The 26,747-nt window shown below is 35.2% G+C and overlaps 2 protein-coding genes across 2 annotated transcripts in view; both read left to right on the top strand.

Annotated features, from left to right (window-relative positions):
- LOC145242782 (uncharacterized) overlaps positions 1–25,441 on the top strand; it is a 213,163-nt gene extending 187,722 nt beyond the window's left edge. Inside the window, exon 8 of the mRNA XM_080105918.1 lies at positions 19,489–25,441. Coding sequence (XP_079962044.1) covers positions 19,489–20,820 — 1,332 coding nt within the window. The 3' untranslated portion in view covers positions 20,821–25,441. The remainder of the gene's footprint in view (positions 1–19,488) is intronic.
- Positions 9,697–26,747, top strand: part of LOC145242228 (uncharacterized) — a 54,567-nt gene continuing 37,516 nt past the window's right edge. Inside the window, exon 1 of the mRNA XM_080105226.1 lies at positions 9,697–9,830. The gene's annotated coding sequence lies outside the window, so the exon portion shown is untranslated. The remainder of the gene's footprint in view (positions 9,831–26,747) is intronic.

Below are 26,747 nucleotides of genomic sequence, written 5' to 3'. Positions count from 1 at the left end.
ACATGTAACACAATGGGTTCCTTTGGATCAAAATATCGGTGTTGTATTTCTTCTGATCTCTTTGATTTCCTCAAATACATTTTGTTGCTGTGATGACCATGTGAATTCATTCCTTTTTGATGTCCAGTTGTAAAGGGGTTTAGTCAAGGTTGAGAGTTGTGGTGAAAATTTGTTCAGGTAATTAACAAATCCTCGGAAATTGGTGAGTTGTTTAACATCCTCGGGTTATTGCATTTGCATAATACTATACTTTCTTAGGTTCATGTTTGATACCCTGTTTTGAAATGATGTGACCAAAAAATGCTATTTTGGATGTTTTTACCACAGGTTTTTCTGAGTTGAATTTGCAATTTTTTTCTCTTGCCCTAAGCATTAGTTGTTTAAGTGCTTCGTTATGATCACTAACATCTGCTTTGAATCCATATATGATTATGTCATCACATATAGAAAGAACGTTTTAAAAGTCACCAAAATTCTTTTTCATGGCTCTCTAAAATTCATCCTGGGCACATTTTACTCCCATGGGAAACCTGTTGAACATGTATATACCACATGCTGTTATAAATGTCGTAAGTCATCTGGAATTCTCGTCCAGTTTTAGATGCCAGTACCCAGATTTAATGTCAACGGTTGTGAACCATCTTGCATTATTTAGCTCAGTGGTGACATCCTCAAACCTTGAAAATGCATAATTTGGTCTGCATACTGCTTTATTTAAATCCTGAGGGTCTAGGCATAGTCTGACCGAACTGTTGTTCACACACAAATGAGTTCACCGATGGTGTTGGTTCAGTCACTAGAGATAGTATGCCTTATACTATTAAGAAGTCTAATTCAATTTTTAACTTCTTTTTTTGAGAACTATTGAGATTCGTCGTGGTGAGTGCACAGCTGGCGGTACTTCAGGGTCCACATGAATAGTATATTCACCAGGTAGACAAGACCATGAGCATCAAATACATCAGGGAATTCTTGGATGATTATTTTTCTCTAATTTCAATTCCCTTTCCAACTCGATCTTGTCATTGGAACTGCCTTTGTATCTTTTGGTGATGCTTGCACTTAATGGATTTTTTCAACTGTCTCTATCGACTGACTTCAAAACTAAGTTTAGGATCACTAGCCCAAAATCCCTTGATGTCTGTAGTCCTATCAATACAGGCCCTTTTGAATTCACAACATGGAATGTTGCACTGACAAATTTGTTATGGAATCTTACTCCCAGCCGGCACGTTCCTTCTTGGTTAATTGTTGTTCCACCAAAGGTAATTAAGTGTATAGCTGTTGCTTTGAGTGGTACACCATGTAGTTTTTTTCATATTTCCTTGGGTAAAAGTTGCTCATAGCACCTGTATCAACCTTTGCATCGATGTCTATTTGCTGCTAACTATTGGCAGTTTTTAATTTAGCATATGTCTCGGTAGTGGATGATGGTTACTGCTGAACAGAGTGAAAATAAATATCTTCTCTTGAACCACTAATGTTACTTTCACCTGGCATTACCATGTGGATTCGCCTGTTTTTATGTCACTGTGGCTGTGTCGTTCTTTTCTGTTTTTTATCTCCCACCTTGGAGTGGCAAACATTGGCAACGTGTTCCTTTTTGTTGCATATCATTGTTATATTATGAATACGCTTATGGTGGTGGGTAAGAACCACACAAACAATATAATTTTAATTTTAAGGGATTGATTACTTAATCATTTATTTTAAAAACAAACTTAAGCAAAGCAAAATAAAATAAAATGTTCTGTTCAACAACAGTTTGTCCCTGCTGTTAAGGTTATTCATTTCAGTATAGTCTTTATCGGTGATTTGCGTCTTTTTTTTTTGTTGATAAAATATATCAATAGTTGTTATTCCTTGTGAAGTTGTTTTTCGATAACAATATCGAAGGATATGAGTTGGTTTTTTAAAGGAAAACGTAAAGGGAAGCAACTTAGCAGATTTTTTGTCTACTTGTTATTAAAATGTTGTTTCTCTTACGTTTAGGTGGGACGTTTATTCAGCTGCCCTTTACGGCTTTGTAGACCCTAACATGGTACAGATTTGTCATCTGCCAGTTAGCGATATCGACTTTGTCTGCAGCCATCTTATCTCTCGGACAAGCTGCCAAGTCTCCTTGTGTACGTAGTAGCAGCATATAGTAGTAGCACTTTTGATGGATTTGTTGATCCTTAGGCTAGGGATTTGACCAGTGGTTTGGTATGGAAGTCAGTATTAGCCAATGGCAAACTGGTGAAGTTGTAGTACTTCTCATATCTTAGTCGAGACCCATGGCCAAACTGGCCAGGATTAAAGTTGGTTGCTCTCCTTGGGTTTGAAGTTGAGTTCTCAACTGACAGGAATTCGTGCGGCATGAATTTTCTATTCCTTTGGTAGATATTACCACTTTGAGACTCAAAGATATTAGCACTTTGAGGTGCTGTAATGCTCTCACTATCCAGTCAGTTTCCTCGGATCAGCTTGGCTCCTCTCTATTTAAATGTAAACATAGCAGGTGCCCGGCTCCCATGGCAAGTCATTTCTGCTTGGTCAAAATTGGATTTTAACAGCCAATCAAACTGTCGGAAATTAACCAATCAGAGTTGAGTATTTTGGTATTTTGTAAAGATTTGTAAATATTGTTGTTTTTAGCTGCTGCTGCTATTATTATTCCTTTCGAATTCCATAATGTATTTGCTGCTCTTGCTAATTTGTTGTTTTCTTTGCAGGAAAGCTTCACAAACCGAAACAAGATCTTGCACTTAACTTTGTAACATCATGCACAATTTTCCTTTTGCTGGGCACTCTCCTTGAGGATGTCCTTTGCCACAATATCCACATTCTGTTGGCTTTACACTATTCCTAGCCTGAATTGCATGTGTACTGCTCACTTCCACTGTGGTACGTATTGCTTCAACTTGCTTGCAAGTCACCTCCTCTGTCTCTACTATCTGTAGCGCTCTCATGATAGTCAGATCATTACCATCTTTGGTTAAGGATTTCTGCACTGACTTTAGATAAATTCTGAATATGAAGAGATCAACTACAAGGGTATCCTCCACTATTTGGTCATATTCACACTATTTGGCTATTTGACGAAGCCATTTCAAAAATGAGTGTGCCAATTGATCTAAACTTTGTTTGCACTGTATAGCAGTCCATGTTTTGCCATGCAAAAATTCAACCTTGGGTTCGCATACTGTCTAATGTATTTAATGTAGTTTTTTATTGTCTTTGCTTCTTCATGCCGAAAGACGAATGTGTCACTTATTTCTTGTCCTTTGACACTAGCCCATAACAAAAGATATCTAACCTTGATATTGTTGCTAACATTGTGCATTAGACCTTCAAAATGAAGCTTGACTTGCTGAATAAATCTGTCCATCGATTTGGCAAGGTTTGCACCGGACCAATCTATTGTTGGTGGTGGAACTTAGGATGAAGCTGCCATGCTAAATAATATCGATTTGGTATAAATAATATCGATTTGGTATAAGTTAATTATCTTACCTTTCGTGTTTAGCAGCTACACACATGTTTTTTTCTTTTTTTTTTTTAACTCGTATGGAAAACAAATGTCACTGCTCATTCATTATGTCCAATTAAATTAATATTGGTAAAAAAATATGTCTTTGTAATCTCACTTCTGACACCATGTCATGTTGGGGTGGGGGTAATCCGATAGGATGGTTGTGATGAAGAATAGATAAGAAACAATGAGAGTTAAAGAATACAGGTTTTATTGACAAAAAACGTCATGACAGAAAGTTTACAAGGGAAGTAACTCTTTCTAACTTTCGTTTTGTCCAAGGGACTTAACTAACACAACAGTCGACCTTTTCATTTTTGAACTGAACATTAAGTCTAGTCAAAAATCCTTACTCAAGGAAGGAAATAACCTCAGCAGAGACAGAAGAGGCAACACAAAACACACAGTGCACCACAGATTCTCAAAGAAAAAAACACAAGATGTCCATGTAATAAAGGCTGGAAGAGAGTATTATAACAAAAGGAAAAACCTATGGGAAATGCCAGAGGACAGGGCATTTTGCAGTTGCTTGTCGCACCAGAGACACAAAAGAATCCACTTGTAAACAAGATAGGTGTCCAAGATCAACAAAAACCCCAAGAAATAAAAATGCCCACAATATAACAATTCACAGCGATGAGGAAGATGACCACTCCAAACCATTTCATGGCTCAAAATAGCAAAATCCCATACCCCAGCTGACACTAGAGAGGCGTGTGCAGAATTAAGAGTAGGGAACAGAAGATCACAAATAAAAATAAATGCGAAGGTGGTCACAGGTGCCATTAGCAACCTCATTCCGTGGGAATATTTTAAACAGCTTAAGCATGTACAACTTCGAGACGCTTCAATCCGACTATTCACCTTTGGTGGTGTTCCAATCGACCAAGTGGGTGTATGTCACCAAGGAGTCAGATATGGTGATAAATTTACAAGCGTCAACTTCCACGTGGTAAAAAAAAAATCAATGAACCCGTGCTACTTGGCCTCTAGACCTTCAGGAAACTGGGACTAGTGACCCTTAATTTTACTATAGGGACCAATATGTCTGAGCAAGACCACACCAGTTCAACTGTAGAGTAATGCAATCAAAACCAGAAGGAGATGTGAAAGAAAGAGAGTGCATACTCAAGGGCGTTCAAAGACATCAGGTGCTTACCAGGAGAGTACAGCTTTAGAATTGACCCGTCAATTCCTCAAGTAATACACCCACCCCGTCAGGTATCAATAGTCTTGAAAGAGAAATTCAAAGCAGGGTATAATAATTCTCATAACAAAACAGACATCTTGGGTCAACTCTTTTGTATGCGTCATAAAAGCCAATGGATCTATCAAACTATACTTGGACCCTAAGGATTTAAACAAGGCGGTGTTGCAGCCATACTTTGTTACACCAACATTTGAGGAAATCATCTCCAGACTTCATGGAGCAAAATGGTTCTCAATAGTCGATGTGAAATCTGGCTACTGGAACATGAAACTGGAAAAAAAAATCAAGAGAGTTAACTACATTCATCACCCCAGTGCTTCCAGTACTAGTGCACAAGATGAATTTCAACAAACTCTGTTTTGTTTGAGACTGTTGTAAGTACTGAATCATAGAAACTAAAAATACTTAATAAACGCAAATTGTTCACAAGTACAAAAATACACATTTATTATGAATTGACAAACGTAAAGAATAATGTAACATCACAATAGAGAACAACAATAATTTGGTACTCACTTTAGAAGTGGTTAGAGTTCTACTCTGTCTCCTGTGGAAACTATGCCTACTGGGGGTAAACGCAGCTCCCCTTCTCCAGACAAAGACTGTTGAATTGAGCTCCAGGATGGGATACTCCTTAAAGGCAATAAAATGATTATACCTCTCATTCTGACCAGACATCCTACAACAACTACATTCGTCCCACCAGGGGATAGAGAAAACATGTTTACTAGTCCAAACAGCAGTTTTCTGGATTGGTATCAACTAGGACATAGAGGAACTAATTAGAGACTGTTCTATATACAAGAATACCAACCAGTATCCCATCAGAAACACTACACCAGCATGAGACCTTCTTACGCATGACAGTACATGGAAGATAAGAAATTCTTACTAGTGGGGGACCATTACAGCCACAGCTCCTTCACATGGCGTCTCCATGTGATCACATCAGCTGCAATAATTCGACAAATGAACCTCCTGTTTGAAGAACGAGGTGTTTCAGAGGTAGTATACAGCGACAATGGGCCACAGTAGTCCAGTACAGAGTTTGTAGATTTTACCAAATTTTACAACTTCAGACACACTCGTCACATCAGCCCTAGTCAAATGGATTCACAGAGAGGATGGTGGGTATCTGTAAAAAGTTGTTGTTGAAAGAGTAAGAGAGAAACACAAATAGCCATCTAGCAATGATGGATTACAGGACCACTCCGCTATTAGCTCAAATCAAATCCCCCAGCAATGTTACTGAATGGAAAACCCATGAAGATTCCACTGGTATCGAAAACTAGGGGATGAACAAACAAAGGTAGAGCTGGAGAAGAGCAAAGAAGAAACAAAAAAAAAATGGTATGACCAAAAGAATAGCCATCAACACACAGTTTTATACCAGTCAACAGATTCATGTTCAGGACAAAAGAACCAGATTCTGGGAACCTGGAAAGATTGTACAGATTGCTGATGAGCTAAGGTCATACCTGGTAGAACTTGCCAGCAGTGTAATCCATCGCAGAAACTGACAGTTATTAACAATAGGCAAGACAGGCAACACAAAGTACCAGCACCAACTGAAAACTTGTTGCGGCACATACCAAGTTCCTTACCTTCACAACACTATGCCAGCACAAAGACCAAGGCCAGCCGATGGTCATCCCAAGCATCCATCAACCGGTTCCATCAACATCTGCCAAACTGTGTAGATCAAGCAGGACAAGCCTATACAAAGGCTTGATCTGTCACATAGAATAAATGAACTATCCCCCCCTTCTCTGTAAAACCATTTCCAGCCCATTACAGCCCAATGTACTTCTCCTTCAATAGAGAAGAGGATATTGTAGTATCAGTATTAACAGCCCCATCCAGTTCTCCTCCCACTCCTCCCCCATATCCCCTCTTCCGGTTTCGGGCTCACTGTCAAGCAGTTCTGGTTTGTAGACTCAGTGAATAAAACGTGTTTCCTTTCAGTTTCCGCACATCCTTGTTTAGTCCCTAACCATCAGCACTTATCTATATCACAACAAGGACCACCTGTAAATCGGTGGCCACATGAATTCCAGAAGGAGTAAATCCTCCAAAGTTCCCTAAAATAATGGGCAAACGCCTAAAAGCCAAAACACAGCCATCTGTTCCAGGGTAGGAAGCATTTTCCTTTTCAAGGGAGCCACCCTAGCCTTTACAAACACCAAACAAGACCTGCAATTTTGCACCACATATGCAGCGAAATCATAGGATCCTGAAGATGCATCACAGAAGAGAAAGTGTTTGCTTGTCTCATTCTCACTGAATGCCTTTCTGGGAAAGAAAACGGTTTCCAATTCAGTAAGGTCAGAAAAAAGTTTCTGCCATAGAGACAAGTACTCCGGAGAAACTGATTCATCTCATTCAAATCTTTTCTCCTGAAGCTTGCTTAACAAAATACAGCCGCGTAATGAAACCAGCAGGCTCAATGATAAGAGGTCATCGATTCTAGTTGTCTCCCCGAGAATTTGTCTCTTTGTAGAAGCACAAGAATTGCATTTAACAGGTGCCACAAGAAGTGTGTCCGTGAGATGACGGTATCAATATCCAAGCATCTTTTCTCAACATTACCATGATTACTCAGTGTAGCATTCTCTTTCATTTTCTTTTGAATCTCTACATGATCCGAATTGCAAGACTGCCTGAAGTAATCGTTCCTGGGAGAGAGCATTCAACCCACACAGTTTATCTGCATTATCACTTGACAACAAGATTGTCCACGTAAAACCAATTCTCCGTCATATATCTACAATTATTCATGGGATATTGAGCAGCATGGTATTGGAGGACATAATCTTCTCTATATAAATAAAATGAACTCATTTTTTCCCGTCTGATTTTGACATTAATAGGATTAAAAATCAAGATATTTCATGCAAATATAATATGCACAAACGGCAGAACAATATCTGAGGTGTGTTATAGGCTTATTATTTCTCAAATTCCTCGATAATCTTAGATTTCTATACTTTTTCTGCTGAGAAGTCACGGCCAAAATCGGTTAAGATCAATGGAAGTGGTAAAATATTTTCTCTCTAATAAATTCCTCCTCCCCCTGCCACCACTTAACACCATTTGGGGATCGTTCACAAGGAACAGTTGAGAAGAGAACACCGGTTTGGCTTCGTAGTTCTTTCATGTCAAGTTATTTAAAATCACTAAACTAAGCTGCAGTGCTCTGTGGCGTAGTGGTTAGCGTGCTGGACAATTCATATTATATTTTCACTTTCGCGCCGACCTACCGTAGTCGTTTTTTTTTTTTTTTTTTTTTCCTAAACAACTGGAATGGACTTCTCTTGGTGGCCGAACTGTTAACGTTGCAGATGTTTTTTTTTTTTTTTTTTTCACACTTTATTTTCCTACTTTTACTCATGACTCCGGGTTTGATCCTTCCTACTTACCTACCATAACATTTTTTAAAACTCCCCCCCCCCCGTCCCGGAAACAAACACTCGGGCAATGCCGGGTACCCCCGCTAGTTTAATATAAAGTGACTAGAAACAAACCCCATAATAAATAGTGTTGTATCTAAAACAGCATAGGTGACCTGCATCCTTTAAGAAAAAAACAGAATCGGTTCTCGTCAGATTCTAGCTTCAGGTGGCTCATCAAGAAGGCCTTCTTGATGATCTGCCAATATGACATGATTTGCGTAAAAGATGAGCAGTAAGTCCAAAAGGTCACTCGTGAGATTCACTCTCTGATATGTTACTTCGTTAAGGGAAGGAGAGTCTCCAATCTTGAGGCTGCAGTTGAACACTGGCCGAATTTTAGTGGTAGAGGTAGGGTCTAATTTCAAGACAGGTCTGTCTGGAATCCAAATGAATTCCTAAAATCATTATGAAGGTACCAAAAATTTCTTCTATGATTCCCTTACGTTCCTGCTGCTGAAAAACTTTCAAGTATTCCTGGTAAAATTGCTTCTTCTCTAACTTTTGCACTACATGTTCCAATATGCACAAGGCCACCGCATGATTCGAAGGTGCATGAGATATTTTGTCATCTTTCCATGATAACTGCACATAGTATTTGCTATCTTCAAAACAATTTCGAATCCCAAGTTTGGATACATCTAACTGATGAGCCCAAAATGAGGATGAAACTCATGTCTTAGACTTCTGATTTGGTTAGCTGTAATGGCTCTTGTGAGCTGCGTCGTTGTTTGACTGTGGAAATAATTATATAATCTCTCACATTCTGAAAATTCTATTACTAATTGCTCGCTAGGTTAGCATGTTGGATGACGTTGCCCTAGCGAGTATAAAAATTCCTACTTGTGCAACATCGGCTTCGGTTATAGCTTGATTGGATGACCACATCATTTGTATGAGACAAAGTAGGTTGGTTCCATAGTCGGATTTTGTTGCGGTTTGCTTGATCTACGTTAATTAATAGACTTTCGTGTGTGTGTATGTGACGGGTTTGCTCAGGTGGCAGAGCGCTCGCCTTGCATGCAAGAGGCCCAGGTTTCTAATCCTGAGTTCGGATATGTCTTACTGATGAGCCCAAATGAGGGCAAAATTCGAGTCTTGGACTTCCGGTTTGTTGACTGTCATGGTTCTTGTGAGCTGTGACGTTGTTTGGTTCTGGAAATAATTATATATATGTGTGTGTGTGTGTGTGTGTGTGTGTGTGTGTGTGTGTGTGTGTGTAAAACTTGAGTTCCTTCAGCTATACTCGAAACCGAAACCAAAACTCATGAAGAATTCTTGATAAAATTATTTATAAAAGAAAAAATAGATTACTGGAGTGCCATCAGCTATAATTGAAAGCGAAACTAAAACTTATGAAGAATTCTCGGTGAAATTATTTATTACAATAAATGGAAGCCCATAACAATTAAACGACAGCCACTCGAATGTAAGCGCGACACACAAAATAAATAACACATATACTATACTAATATATAGATTTAGGGAATAACGGATTATCTCCCTTATCAACTCTTCGATTTCTATGCAAACAGGACAAAATGTCTACAAATACAAATTTTAGTTTTAGTTGAAATCTTTAGTTTTTGTGAAGTAAACAAATCTTGACATCTTACAATTTTTCTTCTTGTGCTAAAAGAATTTTTTTAACAAAAAGGTAAGTCCATGCAACACTTCAGCTCAGCTGTTTTAAATATTCATCATAGAATTCGTAAAAATAGGAACTCGTTTTTAAACTTAGAGTATGATTGTAATTTTGTCTTTTCTTGTGGTTATATGGAATTCCTTGATTGCTTTCTGCGTCTTTCTGCATAATTTATTGTTAATGACAATAATAATAATAATAACAAAAACAACAACAATAATAGACAAACCGAAGTATCAAGTGACCAAAATAAGAAGTATAACGGAGCAAGGCGATAATTGTCGGAAAATAGTTATCTTGGGTAGAGATCATGAAATAAAGAAAGCAAGAAAAATTTTTGGTTCTTCAGCGAAATTCGAAAACTGAATTGTCATGTTGCAATAATAAAAATATTCAAAATTTACGGAAAACGATGCGGTAGGAAATTAACTATTAATGAAAATATTTTAGCTTACATAAGGTTTCGCTGCAATAACGAAAAAGCAAATTTTGTACTAGGTTTTATTTTAAATAATTTTTTGATCCTTATGCACTTTTGTTACCGTGCTATTTTTTAAATAGTAGTTTCACGTTAAATTCAAGTTTTACGATATCTTTTTTTTTTTTTTTTTTTTTTTGGTAGTTGTACAGTTTAATCAAGACATTAAAAAAATGAAAATATCGAAAAAAGGTTATATTGTAGTTGTACGTATCCGTTTTGAACTGAAGCCGAAAAAAAAAAATCACTTAATTTGATCAAGTATTTTTTTTTTTTTTTTCCGCGGAAAAACACGTTTTTATGAGAGCGCGTTGAAGGCAGACATCTTGGATTTTTTCTTAATTTTTGTTTGGAGGTTAGAAACGTCACGGGAGATAACTCCAAGTTAAACATCGGAGAACTTCATTCCATAACGGATACGTACAATATAACCTTTTTTTGATATTTTCATTTTTTAATGTCTTGATTAAACTGTACAAATACCCTTTTTTTTTTTATTAAATTGTTAGGTGAAAGTACTGAATAATTACAAAACACCCTCCTCATCTTAAGAATGGCTTTCTAAATGTTATTTATCACGGTAACAAAAGTGCATAAGTACCAATTTCTTTTACAAAAAATAAGTAAAGAAATAGATGTTTTGATCTTCTGTAGGAAAATACAAATACCTTGTTTGGTGCACCAGTGGTGCACCAACACCACCTGTACAATCGGCACCCCCCCTTGCAATTTTTTTTTTCTTTTCGTCCTTTTTTCAACTATTTGTGCGAATTATTATCAATTGGACATTAAGCTATCAGATTATAAAACAAATATCAATATGGTAATTAAAAATTTGGAAGGGGGTTCAGTTTCACATACAACATTCTAGTAAATTGATCCCCCATTCTTAGAACCGATTTAGTCTCGTTTTGACATTGGTTCCCCACCCCCGCCATTTTTTTTTTTTTTTTTACTTTTCACTTTGAGAAAAGTTCAGTCTGTTGTCCCCTCCCCGTCATTATTTTTTAAAAAATTTATTTACGACTTTTTAAAGGTGCTTTTTCATTTAACAACCCGTGCTATTTTTGCAATAGTATTTTCAAGTTAAATTCAAATTTTACAATATGTTTTTATTATTAAATTATTAGGTGAAAGCACAGAATAGTTACAAAACACTCTCCCCTCTTCATGTTAAATAATAGGTTTCTAAATAATTACGTTATTATTTCAGCGCGGTTGTGAAATGCAAAAATGCCCTTTTTTTTTAAGTAAATACTTACGAATTCATGTAAACAATTCTGAAATTAGTTAGAAAAATAAAAAAGAAATAAAGCACAAGTTGAAATAAAACGAAATATTATATTATACTAAAAATTGTAATTATATTATACAAAAAATAGAAATAATTGAAAAGATGAAAAGGAAAAAATTTGTAAAGGGGGTGCCAATTGTTCAGGTGCGCCCTTTGCTGGTGCCCCAACAAAAGGAGGGTGAACCTGTAAATTCACCCTGTGATTGTGACTGTATGAGTCATAGTGAGTGCGAGAGAAAGTATTCCCAGCTATCCATGTTATCCATGTAGTATATTTTAACTATTTTGTACATTATCCAGAAAAGACAATTATTTTGTTTAGAAAAGGAAACATTTTTTTTCTTAATATCATTAATCTTGAGTTATGGCCGATGGTTAAGAAAAAAAAAAAAAAACACAGCTACAGATATCAGGTTGAATATGATATTGGTAATATATCCAACCTGATATCTGTATCTGTGTTTTTTTTTTTCTTAACCATCGGCCATAACTCAAGATTAATGATACTAAGAAAAAAAAAAGTTTCCTTTTGCAAAAAATAATTGTTTTTTCTGGATAATGTACAAATTAGTTAACAGTTGAGAACTCATAAACAAAACATACAAGAAATAATATTTAACAAACGTAGTAGAATTAAATTGGGTGCTTCTGCACTTGAGTTTTTTTCCAGAATTTTTTTTTGTTTTCATTTTTTAAAAGTTGCACTTGGGACAAGGGGCAACAATTACTAAATTTACTCACTTTTTGCAAAGCTTTTTTTTTTTTTTTTTTGGTAAATCAAAGGAAATACATTAAAGGAATGCATTAAAAAGCCATTCTCAACATGGGGAGGGGAAGGTGTTTTGTAATTATTCTGTACTTTCACCTAACAATTTAATGAATTCAAATTTTATGATTGTTTTTAACTTGGAAATACTCTTTAAAAAATAGCATGGTAACATATGTGCATAATCACCAAAAACTTTAATTACTGGAACATTGAATTGATTTATTTTAACATACCAACTATTTTCATGTTTCAGAATATTTCAAATTGACTATTTTGATTTATTTCTAAATTAAAAAATTTTCCAAACTATTTTAATTTATTTTAAAATTGTAATTAAAAGAATGTGTTCATTTTCAAAAAAGAAAAACGTTTTCTGCTGTATTACTGTCTTACTTTAATGTACTTGTTTTGAATTAATAAACGGTTTTGCAAAACTTAAATAAATTTCACGATTGTTGTCCCCTGTTTCAGGTGGAACTCTTCAAAAAAGAAAACAAAAAGTTGTCATGAAAACCTCGAATGAAGAAGTGCCTTAAATTCTCTACCGATCTGTATACTTTTAACATATGGAAACTGTAAGAAGTTTTATTTCAAAATTGTATTTTGTTTAAAGATGCCTGATTGACACATAAAAATTTTTTTTTTTTCAAAATGATTACTTAACTCGGAAAAAGATAATAAAAAAATACTTACCCTACCAGTAACCCTAATTCCAAGTGGCAAGGTTTGTAAAACCACAAATAATCGACCAAGTTTAACAAAGTTAAGCCACCACCTAAGCCACCATTGATATTATTCATGTGTCAATGAAGGAAACGTGCATCGAAATAAAATTTCTCAAGTATATATCAGTTAATATCTTATATGCTTTTATATAGAGTGATGTGGTTCTTGGTTGATTAACTAGGTCTTACTGTGTCAGATATATACTCAAGAGTCAAAACAATGATAAGAATATTCTATTGTCGTGACCCTAATTATAACATATATGAAGTTAACACTTTTATGGTTATACATGTGACTAGGAACTGCCTGTGAATTTAATATTCCCTTAACACTTCCTCATTTGTTTAGAGTGAATGCCACTGGTATGGTATGAAGTTAGCATTGTTGGCATTAGGTAAAAGTTTTGGGCTGTCAACACCATCTATTGTAAAATAGTAGAGCAGAATATGGGTAAATTGTTCCATACACAACAGCGCTTTAGTCCAGTGTAATCAGAATTATGTAGAACTAGCTTGGGTGCCCAGCATTTCCCGGTTGTGTCAAGGTGTGTGTAAGGGGGTTGGTTGAGCCATAAAAGAAAACAACTCAAAATAGCAGCGAGTACCCATGCAAGCAAAAAAAACAAAAACAAATTGGTTGTACTAGTTATAATCATTAGTGATTGTTTTTAAAAATATAGTAAAACTAAAATCTGTGAATGAATTACAAAAAACAATATAAATTTATTTTACATGTGTAAAAAAAAAATTATTTTACATGTGTAAAAAAAAAAAATTATTTTACATGTGTAAAAAAAAAAAAATATTTTACATGTGTAAAAAAAAAAAAAAAAATGCAATGAAACGGCATAAATTTGCTAATTGTCCTTTAAAAGAATGCAGTTGATTTAAACAATTCTGAGAAATGTTTAAAATTTAAATAAAACATTTTTGTCGATAAAAATATTGACAAACTCATTAATAATTAAATTGAAAGTAAAATATCTAAAATATTTTATGGTGGAAGTTTGCTAAATCCTGGGAAAGATATTTTAATTGGAATTCATTATTGAGAAGAGTATTATTTATTAATTTTATTTATTGCGGACTATAATCCTCACCTTTTCTTAGTTGTTTCATGACGTTTTGGCCAATTATTCCTCTGGCCTTCGTCAGGTGGGAGAGATGTCCTAAAAGCGTGAAAAACCTTTTAATAGTTTCAAAGACTTGATGTTCATTTTCATGGCTTTGTGCTAGAATTGACAGGGAAGTTATTTGATTTATGTCTGAACTAGTTGTAAAATACAATATCTAAAGATATAAAAGATTGCTTAAGTGTAGATAGAAGGCAATAGAATCAAAAACCAATAATAAAAATGAATCGTGGTTATTACAAGACAAAGCTACATTCCTATAAACCTCGATCAAGAGACACAATCGCGATCCTTAAATGATCTGTGTTTGCAAAAACAAAAGATTAAAAAATTGAAAACAAAAAAGATGCAAGAAACTAGTAAAAGACTAAAAATTTACCAACATAAAAAATGCAGATATTTTTAAAACTATTTTAAAGAAATTTAAAATACGCAGGACGTGCAATAAGTAATTCCCCTGACCCACTTCCAGTTGTCTGATTTAGCTGAAATTTTGCATGTGCAATGATTTATATCTCTATGGATTATATGGCAAATTACAGCTCTGAAGTGATTGTGGTTTCTGTTTTACAGGTGTTTGAACTGAGTCAGGTGTGAAATGGAGCCTGTTGAATGTCGAGTAGTGATCCGGTTTTTGCATTTGAAAGGGCGCACACCACAGGAGACTTTTGATGAAATGAAAGAAACTTATGGTGATAATGGCCCATCATATGACCTTGTAAAATGCTGGCATCGTGAATTCAAACATGGCTGGAAGTCTGTGGAAACAGCTCCCAGACCTGGTCGCCCCCACCCCCCCTCTTCTGCCATTGATGAGGCATCTGTCCATCAAGTTGAGACTGTCATTTTGGAATATCAACGCATTACTATTCGCCAAATAGCCTAAGATGTCAAGATTAGTACAGGGTCTGTGGAAACTATCATTCATGACCATTTGCATATGCATAAGGTGTCTGCCAGATGGATTCCCAGGTTGCTCACACCATTCCAGAAGCAAGAACGCGTTGAATGCTCGAGGATGAATTTTGAGATGTACCAAGAAGATGAGTCAAAATTTTTCAAAAGACTGATTACACAGGATGAAACCTGGGTCTATCACTATGATCCAGAGACCAAAGCTCAGTCAATGCAGTGGAAGCACTTGGACTCACCACCTCCAAAGAAGGCAAGGGTACAGCCCACCGCTGGCAAGGTCATGTTCACAATCTTCTGGGACTAGGACAGAATAGTGATGACAGATTGCCTGGCAAAGGGTACCACAATTACAGGAGCCTATTATGCTTCACTTTTGAGAAAATTAAGAGAAGCTATCAAAATCAAGAGGCGGGGCAAGATCAGCAAAGGTACCCTCCTCCTGCAGGACAATGCTCCAGTCCACAACTCGCATGTCGCCAAATCAGAAGTTATGAAATTTTTCCCCATCCTCCCTACTCTCCTGACCTTGCACCCTCTGACTTTCACCTCTTCCCAGCCATGAAATTGTTTTTGAAAGGAAAGCGTTTCCCAGATGATGCAGCTTTGATTTCTGAAGTCACGTTGTGGGGTGTTCTACAAAAACGATCTCCAGAGCTGCCTCAAATGATGGGAGAAATGCATAACTCTGGGTGGTTCCTATGTAGAGAAAGACTAATAACTGTGCCAAGTTTCGTTTCTCTACTGCTATGGGAAGTGGGTCAGGGGCATTACTTATTGCACGCCCCTCGTATAATTCCAATTACTAACATTTTTTAAAATTAATTTTTGTTTCATATTTAAATTTCTATTTTAATGTAGCCTGAATTGTTTTCTTTGTAGAAGTTAGGTAAATTGTAATTATTTTCTGCTAAACGGAAAATGATCTAAATCAAAAACGACAGAATTTATTTTTTATGATGTCCATCTGTGGTTCAAATTACAGCAAAATCTGAGGATATGCAACATGCCTTTAATAAGTTTCCAGACTTTTTTGTACAGCCATTTAAAATTGTTGTAGACTTGAAAATTCAGTATGTTATTGCTATACATCTTATGAGATGATTGACCAATTTTTATAATTTCAGGTTCAAATGAACAGTTACAACAGAAATTGGAATACACCCTACTAAAGTTTGATTGTCACAGCTGGTGAATTTCAAAATTGTAATCTAGATATGAGGACACTTTAGAAGAATGATATGCTATAAAATTTTGTTTTTCAACTCAGAAAAAGTACAACAGAAACATATAGAATGCTACAGACTGCTTCTGGACCATCTTGCATGAATCGAGTAACAGTTTTTGAGTGGCATAAGAGATTCAAAGAAGACAGAGAGTCTGTGAGGGATTATGAGAGATGTGGAAGGAGTAAGGAAGTCAGAAAACCAGAGTTGATTAGCCAAATAAAGAATTCCATGAATAAGGACTGTTGTGTCTATAGAGACAATAAGTGCACAGTTTGATATTAGTGTGGGAATTGTACACACAATTATTTGTGAGTAACTGAAGTTGTGGAAGATTTATGTGAATGCACCAGTCCACAACTCCATTCTTTTCATAGACTATTTGACCAAGATGTCATCAAGACAGTTTCTCACCTTCTCTATAGTTCAGATCTTGCTCCCTGTTACTTTTGGTTATTCTCTAAGCTCAAGAAAAACCTTAGAGGCTGTCATTATGAGACAATTGAGGAGATGAAAGGGGTTGGGTTGAGAGTTATTGACATGCTCACACGAGGCCTTCCAGAAGTTGGAACGGTACAAGTGCATTGCAGCCGGAGGAGATTACTTCGAAGGAGACTAGAGTTTCATGTGCGTACTATCAATAAAAGTGCTCATACAAAAAAGTCTGGAAACTTATTGAAGGCACTTCGTAGGTTTAAAAATCTCAATTTCTTTCATGATTTGGCATGGAATTACCACATAGCAAAACAAAAGTTGCTGACTCCTCTAAAATGTTTGAATGGTCTGAAAGTGGGGTATCATTTTTCATTAAATTTAGATATATTGAGGTGATATATTGATCCCCCCCTCACTAAATTTTAAAATGTTTTTATTTTTATTCTTTCCTTCAAATTTTTAAGGCTGTTCGCAGGTTAACATTTAATGTAAGTAGGATCACAAGTTTCTTTTTTTTGTGGGGGGGTATTATTTAGAAGAGTATTAATCTATGATAATATCAAGTGATTTGCTGTTTATATTTTTTATGGATTCTTGCTGTTTATATTTTTTATGGATTCTTGTCACAGGCAAAATCTAGAATAGTTAACTATTCTAGATTTTGCCCGTGATTTTTCATTCACACACACACACACACACACACACACATACACTAATAGTGTTATATTTTTTTAGTATTCAACCCAATTATATTAACTATAATAAATGTATATTTGACCAGATGACATTTTATGCTCAAAGTTACAAAAAAATATGACAAGAAAAATAGAACAATATAGCATTGTTTCCATCAAATTCTCACTTTTCAAAAGCTAGTATTAACTATGATCAAAAATTTTAGGTTTCTGTATTACTGACCTGAGGAATTGTGAAATTTTTTGTTATGTTTTTGTTATATAATGCATATGTTCAGTTCAAAAAATTTTTTGTTATCGTTTTCTAATGCATATGTTCCGTTTAATGTCTTTGGAAGAATGTGTGCACCCTTATAAATCAATAGTTGAACACTTAACATGGAATTAACAACAAAACCTCTTAAAACAAAATGCAAAGTTTATTTTGACAGTCAAAAGTTATACTGTGTCTGGGTAAGAAAAAAGCCGAGCAGAAAGTACTTTGGTAGTCACAGATCAACCAGCAGTTCTTTGTGGTGTCCCAAGTTGATTAGTAGTTATCTTAAATGAAAATCGTCTATACTAGAGTGTCCAGTGGACAAGGACGAAAGAGAGGAGAAGGGTCTGTCTTCAATGCTTGTCAGGTTCTTTCTGCTGGCTGACTGATTCTGAAAAGGGCTAAAAAACGCTCCTTAGGGGACAGATGGAATTAATGCATCCTACGAGTTGGTTATTCAGTGTGTGGCCGAATCACATGACGGGGAGGCATTGATTCACAAGAGGATATAAATCTTTTTTCTTTGTGGCTTCTACACATCTTTTTTTTACATGCTAGCATGTGTTGGCTAGCTTTAAGAAATTGATTATTTCTCATTTATTCAAACTTAAACGCTACTGAAGAAATGTTACATGTTTTAGCATTAAACCCAGTTACAGTAACTAAAGTAAATGGATGTGTGGTATCTTTAAAAAATACTTAGACACAATCCTTGGAAGACGAAGCTATACTAAAATACAGGTAGCAGCTTTAAAAGAGATGCTTATCCTTAAAAGAGTCTTTGTATATAAATTTAAATCATAATGAAAGCAAATATTAGGTCAAAGAAGGATTCATTTAATATCCTCAAACTAACTGAAAATAACATTTTAACCAAAAGACAAAACTTAGGTATTAGCCACAGGAAAGGCCCCCTTGATTTTTGAAAGCTTACACTGAAGTAAAATGAAAAAAAAAAAGCAAAACAAAACAAGACCTTTTTCTTGTGAAGTGTGTGAAATAAAAATTTAAAAGAAAAATGAATTCAAAAGAATTCACACACACACACTTAGATAAACACTGTCCTTGAGTGTCTAAGGTCTCCCTGAACAGGGGTTTATCAGGACAATCTGGCATGAGGAACTTACCCTACAAGTAACCCCTGACAAAATATTCAAGATAGTATAGTATCCAAAGCATAAATAAAATCCCCTCACTATGGCTATCTTACACTGGCTTATACGAGAATTGGTGCACCTTCTTTGAGTGATGTTGCTTATAGAAACAACACTGTCAGATAACCCAGTAAGACCAAGAAACCACAAGAATCTTCTTTACTAACTCAGCATTATAGACTTTAATGAAAGATTCGAATATCTAAGACAAATGGAACTATCCGGCCTACAGATGGAGAATAGAAAGAATATTACCTAATAGACTTGTATATAATGTTTATTAGCTTTTCTACTTGTGGAGTATTTCATTTCAACCTTTGTGTCAGGTCCTTAAGAGAGAATATCTACATTGGGTCTTTCCCGCAACAGTTTTTTTTTTTTTTTCGCATATCAGACCTCCTTTACTTGAGATTTTCCCATGTTTTTGTTTCATTCAATCATGACATCCTCTCCCCTTTCCTTGACATGTAGACTTGTTATTTAAACATATTAAATTAAATCTTTGTTTATTTACAGGAAAAACTAACAACTAACAAACGAGAAAGTTGAAAGTATCTGGCCTGTAGATATCGAATATAAAGAATATTCTTTAAAACATCTATAAAATCAAAATGAAAACAAATGCTGGAGTTGAGAAGCGTTTTAGTTGTAAGGTATGTGAGTCATCATTTGCATACGAATCTATTTTAAAGATCCACATGCGAGCACATACAGGTGAGCGGCCTTTTACTTGTGATGTGTGCGATGCATCGTTTAAAACAAAAGGCAATTTAACTGAACACTCACGCATACACGCAGAAGTAAAACCGCACGTGTGTGACGTATGTCAATGTGCGTTCACGACGAAATCTTATTTAACAAAACACAGTCGGATACACAGTGGAGCAAAACCCTTTCCATGTAAAGTATGTGGCTCTACTTTTACGTGGAAGTCTTCTCTGAAGAAACATATGCAGACTCACACAAGAAAGAAACGTTATTCTTGTGAATTATGTGAGTCGTCATTTCTAAGCGAATCTTCATTAAAAACACATGTACGAACTCACACAGAAGGGAGACCTTTTCCTTGTGACGTGTGCGATTTTTCGTTTAAAGTCGAACGGCATTTGAAGGAACATTTACGTATACACACCGGAGAGAAACCTTATTCATGTGAAACATGTAAATCATCTTTCTCGTCGAAATCAGCTTTGTTCAAACACAGTCGAGTACATGCGGCAGAGAAGCCTTATTCTTGTGAAGTTTGTGGGTCATTATTTTCATGTCAGTCTACATTAAGCACACACCTGCAAATCCACACCAGAGAACAAAGTTATAATTATACGTGTGATACGTGTGGATTGTCACTATCCACAAAATCTGATTTTATATTGCATATTAGCCGACATGGCGAGAAATGTTTTCCTTGTGATGTGTGTGACTCTTTATTCAAAAAGAAATCTCAGTACATGGTTCACATGAGGACACACACTGGAGAGAAACCATATTCATGTGAATTGTGTGGTTCATCATTTTCACAAAAGTCTAATTTACAAATACACATGACAAAACACTCTGGGGAGAGACCATTCTCTTGTGGTGCTTGCGGGTCGTCCTTTTCTGCCAAAACAAGTTTAAAGATTCACATGCTAAGTCATTCTGATGAGAAACCTTTTTCATGCGGAGTATGTGACACGTCATTTAAGACGAACTATAAGTTGAAAGAACATGTTCGAATTCACACAGGAGAAAAACCTCATGTTTGTGAAGTGTGTAGCGCTGCATTTACGTTGAAATCTAATTTAACAAAACATGCCCGAATCCACACTGGAGAAAAACCTTATTCGTGTGGAGCATGTGGAGTATCGTTTTCATGGCGAGCTACTTTAAAGACACACATGCAGATACACACTGGTGAGGCAGATACATCAAAGACAAATTCATAGAACTTAGACAAACCTGAAAGGACTGATCCTAGAGTCAAAAGCAGAAAAATTATGAATTATTTGGTCCTAATGAATGACATGAAAGAAATATATTGGTTGTGGTAAGAAAAACATCAAACATCTGGGAGCATGAACCATCACTGATAACATCAAAGGGAAAGATGACACTATTTTATGACAAAAACATACAGGCAAATACACACTGAAGGTGACTGTGTTCTGTGACAAAGATCTACAGACGTGCAGATATATAATAGACAAGGCCATCAAACCAAACATGATATGAAACAAGCCTGAAAAAACTACACTCATTATTGATGGATGTCGCTGTCCCAAAGGACTATGGCCTTAATAGAGCTGAACAAGAAAAGATAACCAAGTATCAGGACCTAAAGAATGATTTAAAGATGACATGGTCTCTGAGAGAGATAGATATTATACTAGTTGTAATAGGTGCAACTGGCTTAGTGAAAAAGAATCTTAAGAAATACCTAGAAGCAATTCCTTTAAGACAAAACTGTAATGAAATACAGATTGCAGCCATAAAGGGAACAACAGCTATTCTAAAAAAAAAAAAAAGCCCTCGGATATAAATCCAAATCATAATGAAATCAAGTGTTAACTCCGAGAGGAGTTAGCTCCCTTGATCTCTTAAAAATATATCAAGTAAAATAAAAAAAAAATTAAAAAAGCGAAGCAGATACATCAAAGACAAATCTGTAGAACCTAGACAAACCTGAAAGCACTGTCTCATACAACTATGGCTAAATAGAGCCAAAAGCAAAAAAAAAAATATGAATTATCGGATCCTGATGAGTGACATGAAAGAAATATTGGTTGTGGTAGGAGAAACATCAAACATCGGGGAGCATGGACGATCACTGATAACATCAAAGGGAAAGGTGACAGTATTTTATGACAAAAACATAGAGACAGGCAGATACATAAAAGACAAGGCCATTAAGCCAGACATTGTAATATGGAACTGAAAGAACTGTGCTTATTATTGATGTCACCATTCCAAATGACTATGGACTGAATGGAACTGAATGCGAAAAAACAACAACATATCAGGACCTGAAAAATGATTAAAAAACGGTCTCTTAAAGAAATAAACATTTTACATTGTGATAAATGAAAAGTATTTTAAGAAATACTTGTAAGCAATTCCTGGAAGAACAATCTGGCAGGAAATACAGATAGCAACCATAAAGGGAACATCATCTATTCTTAAAAGAGCCCTTGGATATAAATTCAAATCTTAATGTTAAAGTTAGCCCGCTTGATCTCTTAAAACTGACTGAAGTAAAATAATTAAAAAAGAAAGCGAGTCAAATACATCAAAGACAATGCCATAAAATCAAATCTTGTCATCTAGAACTAATCTGAAAAGACAGCTCTCATCATTGATGTAACTGTCCTGAACGACTATGGCCTAAATAGAGTCGAACATGGAAAAAATTGCAAAATTTCATGACCTTAAGAATGATTTAAAGATGATGTCTCTAAAAAAGATAAACATTATACTGCTTTTGAAAGAAGCAACTTGTCTAATGAAAAAAAAATCTTAAGAAATACTTGGATACAATCCCTGAAAGGCCAAACTCTAGCAAAAAGCGGCCATAAAGGACACAATGTCTATTAAAAACCCTCAGATATAAATGCAAAGCATGATGAAATCAAGAGTTGATCTCTTAAAATTTATTTAAAAATGGAGACAGAATGCCTACTAGACACTATCTTTTTTGTATGTGAAAGAAAGCAAAAGACTTCATTTGCAAATCATACATGACAACTCGCTCTGCAAAAGGCACACCAAAACTTATCTTGAACAAAAATCCTGCAAAGGTGAAATCTGTAGTTCAAAATTCACTGATAATCTTCCTTCATATATATTTAATTACACATAAATCGTATAAGCACGAATGAAAATTCTTTGAAAATTTTTCTATTTACCAACAATTTTCATATCTTGAAATACACTGGAGAGGCAGATATATCAAAGACAGATCCATAGAACCTAGACAAACCTGAATGGACAGATCATCAATGTAACTGTCCCGAACGACTATGGCCTAAATAGAGCCGAAAGCAAAAAAATTATGAATTATCAGTACTTGATAAATAACATGAAAGAAATATTATACGGGAAATTTATTGAATGAAAATAAAAGTCTAAAAGATTTACTTCGACACAATCTCAGGAATCCCAAGCTGATGAGGATGAAACAAAGCGAAAAGTTTAGATCTGCACTAGACACTACCTTGAAGACTGAGTATACGAATGAGACAAACTCAATTGGAATTCATTTTTGAGATGAGCATTATATATATTAATTCATTTTTATTTCGGACTATTATTAGTCGGACCTTTATTAGTTGTTGTTTTTCATCTTTTATTGGTTTTGTTTATTCACAACGTTTCGGCCAACTATTCCTCTGGACTTCGTCAGGTGGTAACCGCGACAGATAGGAACTTCGAATCTCCTAACGGCATTCTCAGCAATCACTGCCATCCGTAGTTGTTGTCGTCTCACCACATTTTTGGCCAAGTAAACCTCTGACATGCTTTGGGTGGGATTGAAACCGCTATCTTCAGACAATGTTCATCTGGAACTGTAGAGATTCAACGTCTCTATCAACTGCGCAACGGGCCCCGAAGGGCGATCAAGGTTGGATTCTTTGATCTTATAAATCCATGTTTATTTATCATCTGATCTTCTATAGTCGTTCCGATTGGTATATATATTATTCCTTAATTGGAATTCATTTTTGAGATGAGCATTATATATATTAATTTATTTTTATTTCGGACTATTATTCTCATCTTTATTAGTCGTTGTTTTTCATCTGACGAAGGCCAGAGGAATAGTTGGCCGAAACGTTGTGAATAAACAAACCAATAAAAGATGAAAAACAACAACTAATAAAGATGAAAATAATAGTCCGAAATAAAAATAAATTAATATGAGACGAACTCGTAAAACCAGATATTGTCATCTGAAACAAACCTGAAAGGACAGCTTTCATCATTGAATGATTATGACCTAAGTAGAACCAAACAGAGTAAAAAAAATTACAAGATATCAGGACCTGATGAATGACCTTAAAATAACACGGCTTATTAAAGAAATAAGCACTATAAGTACATATACCAGCTCAAAAAGAGATGATGAAAGACTAACTGCAGTGAAGTACAAATAGCGACACTTAAAGGGGACAGCATCTATTCTCAAAAGAATCCTTGGATATAACTGCAAAGACGAGAAAATTTGAATGCTGACAAAATTTCAAAATAAATTTGGCAAGTGCTCGTCTGGGCTCCAATCTATGGTTCCCCCTTGCAAAACTTTCACAAGAAACACTCATCTAGCTGAAAACGCTATCAATAATTTCCCCCACTCTTTATCTGTCCCTAAACTTAAACATAGACTCCATGAACAAAGCTTCTTTCTTAGAACTGCACACCTGTGGAACTGTCTTCCGTTTACCTGCTTTCCAGCTGACTGAAAAGTCCAACGTAAACAAGTTCTTGAGCTGTTCGCCTTAAATAATCCAATTTACCAAACTTACACTACTAACGATTGCTATGATATTGTCCCATTGACTACGGTACACTCTTTAATTCTTATCTTTGAGTGGCTCCTGGGCCTTGATAAGTGATGAGTGCTTTGTAAAAAAAATATCTCACACCCAAATGAGATCACAATAGCACGTTACACACTGATGTTACATACAAAGATGTGTTAGTAATGTTATCTCCAATGACAAGATTACATTAGATTCTCCATCAGCCTAGATGAATTATTGTTCTGGAATCCAGCAAGATCAAGGAAAGACCAAAATGTGATAATGTCTATCCTTAAAAGAACACTAGGATATAAATTTAAATGGAAACGAAATCAGGATGGGAGCTCTTTGATCTCTTTCAAGTAAAATACATTTTAAAATTTGAGAAGTAAGATGTAAAATAAACGTAGCTCAAATAGTAACAACCGAGGCTGAAATACTAAATGTTTTGGTTTCGCTTCTAGCTGATGGCACGCAGGTCATATTTTTTCTTTTACCTTTGAAATCACTACTATATATCGGGTACAATATATATTAATTGATAGAGAATTGACTCTATAATAATGAATACAAAATCTGCATAAATTAAAATATATATAAGCATATTTTAAAACCGGGCAATGCCAGGTGGCCTGCTAGAATTAAACAAATGTAAAAATTGCAAAGCATGAGAATCATTACTTTCTACAAAATCTGATCATATTCAAAATAACATCTCAATTTATGATGCACGTGTGAAGCATATTTAATCATTTTCTAATACCTAAAATTTATCAGTAAAACTCAGTCATTTAAGACATTTATATTGGTCACGGCAATTAAAACTCTGTACTGGTTCCAACTTGAAATAAACATAGGGCACTGTCTGACAGTGAGCTCATTAAAGCTAAAAATCCATAAAACAATTTCAATTAGGAACAGATATCACATGCAATAATTGAATGAATTTAAAAGTTTCAATTTGTTTTATTTAAATAATTACATTATGAATTTGTTACTTTTAATGAGTGCATTTTATAGTAATAAAGATTTTAATTATTATAAATTTGCATTGGTCGTTTGAAAGTTTTTTTTCATTCATGACTCATATGTGACTCAATTCGTACAAAAAACATGCTGATTTCTTATATCAGTTTTCGCAAAGGCTGAAAACAACATAGAAATTGGGCATTTTTTTATCAACTTAAGTTTATTTCCAACTAACCTGGGTGCCCAGTGTTGCCCGGGTGTTTGGAGGTGTGTGTTGAGCAAAAAAAAAAAAAAGTGGTAGTAAGCAGACAGGTTCGAACCCATACCGTGAAGGAGGAAAAGAACATGAAAAATAAATGTGACATCTTTGCTGTTGCATCCTTCGCCCAAACTGGAAGTGACGAAGATTTAAATTAAGGCTAGTCAATCGAAAAGAGGGGATGACTTTTGGAAATATCAGCAAAAAAGCGACCCCCCCCCGCCTTCCTTGTAGAAAAGTGCTCAGTTGAGGGTGAAGGAATTAATGTTTTTAGCCAATTTTTCGATATTTGTCGTCCGAAGGATCAAGCTTCAAAATCTCTTGAAAATCTGTCGCCTCTGTAGAAAGTTTTAGGCAGACATACAAACATAAATACATATATTAAAACAGACAGGTGAGATTTATATTATAGACTAGTGGGACTACCCGGCATTGCTCGGGACCATAAAAACAATGAGAAAATTGAATTTGATTTTGAATATATTTTTTATTCTTAGGAGAGAGAATTTTTAATATCTATGTATCATTTGCTATTTCAAGCAAAATAATATTTTACCTGGCTAGGACGGGTATTAGACGTATGAAATAATTGTATCTTACCTAGGGTAGATAATTTACAGCATGTATATGAAATAATTTTACCTTTGCAAGGACGGTGAATATACAACATATATTTAAGATAATTTTACCTTTGCAAGGACGGTGAATATACAACACATATTTAAGATAATTTTACCTACACTAACACCGGTAATTTAAATACATATATGAAACAATTTCACATACTTTTTGACCCCAAAACGGACATTACTCTCTCCAACCCGACCCCCAAAAGAGAACTCAAAATTAACCCAACCCCCAAAAGAGAACTTAAAATTAACCCAACCCTCAAAAGAGAATTTAAAATTAACATAATCCTGCTTCTTTCTACCCACCTCTCCAACCCTCACATCATGCCCAGATGATAACATAAAAAATTCAAAAAAATATAAATCACCCCATACAGAAACTGGCCTAGTAAACTTTCATAGTAAACCAACAATATATATGTATTAATCTAATTTTGTGGTCGTAAACTGTTTAAGCCATATCCGGAATCGACTTCACAAATAAAGTAATTTTGAGATAG

The sequence above is a fragment of the Euprymna scolopes genome, chromosome 21, assembly GCF_053919585.1.
Source record: "Euprymna scolopes isolate OS-2025 chromosome 21, ASM5391958v1, whole genome shotgun sequence".
Taxonomy (NCBI): Eukaryota; Metazoa; Mollusca; class Cephalopoda; order Sepiida; family Sepiolidae; genus Euprymna; species Euprymna scolopes.
The sequence above is the reverse complement of the archived record's forward strand: the minus strand, read 5'-3'. Positions and strand labels throughout refer to the sequence as shown.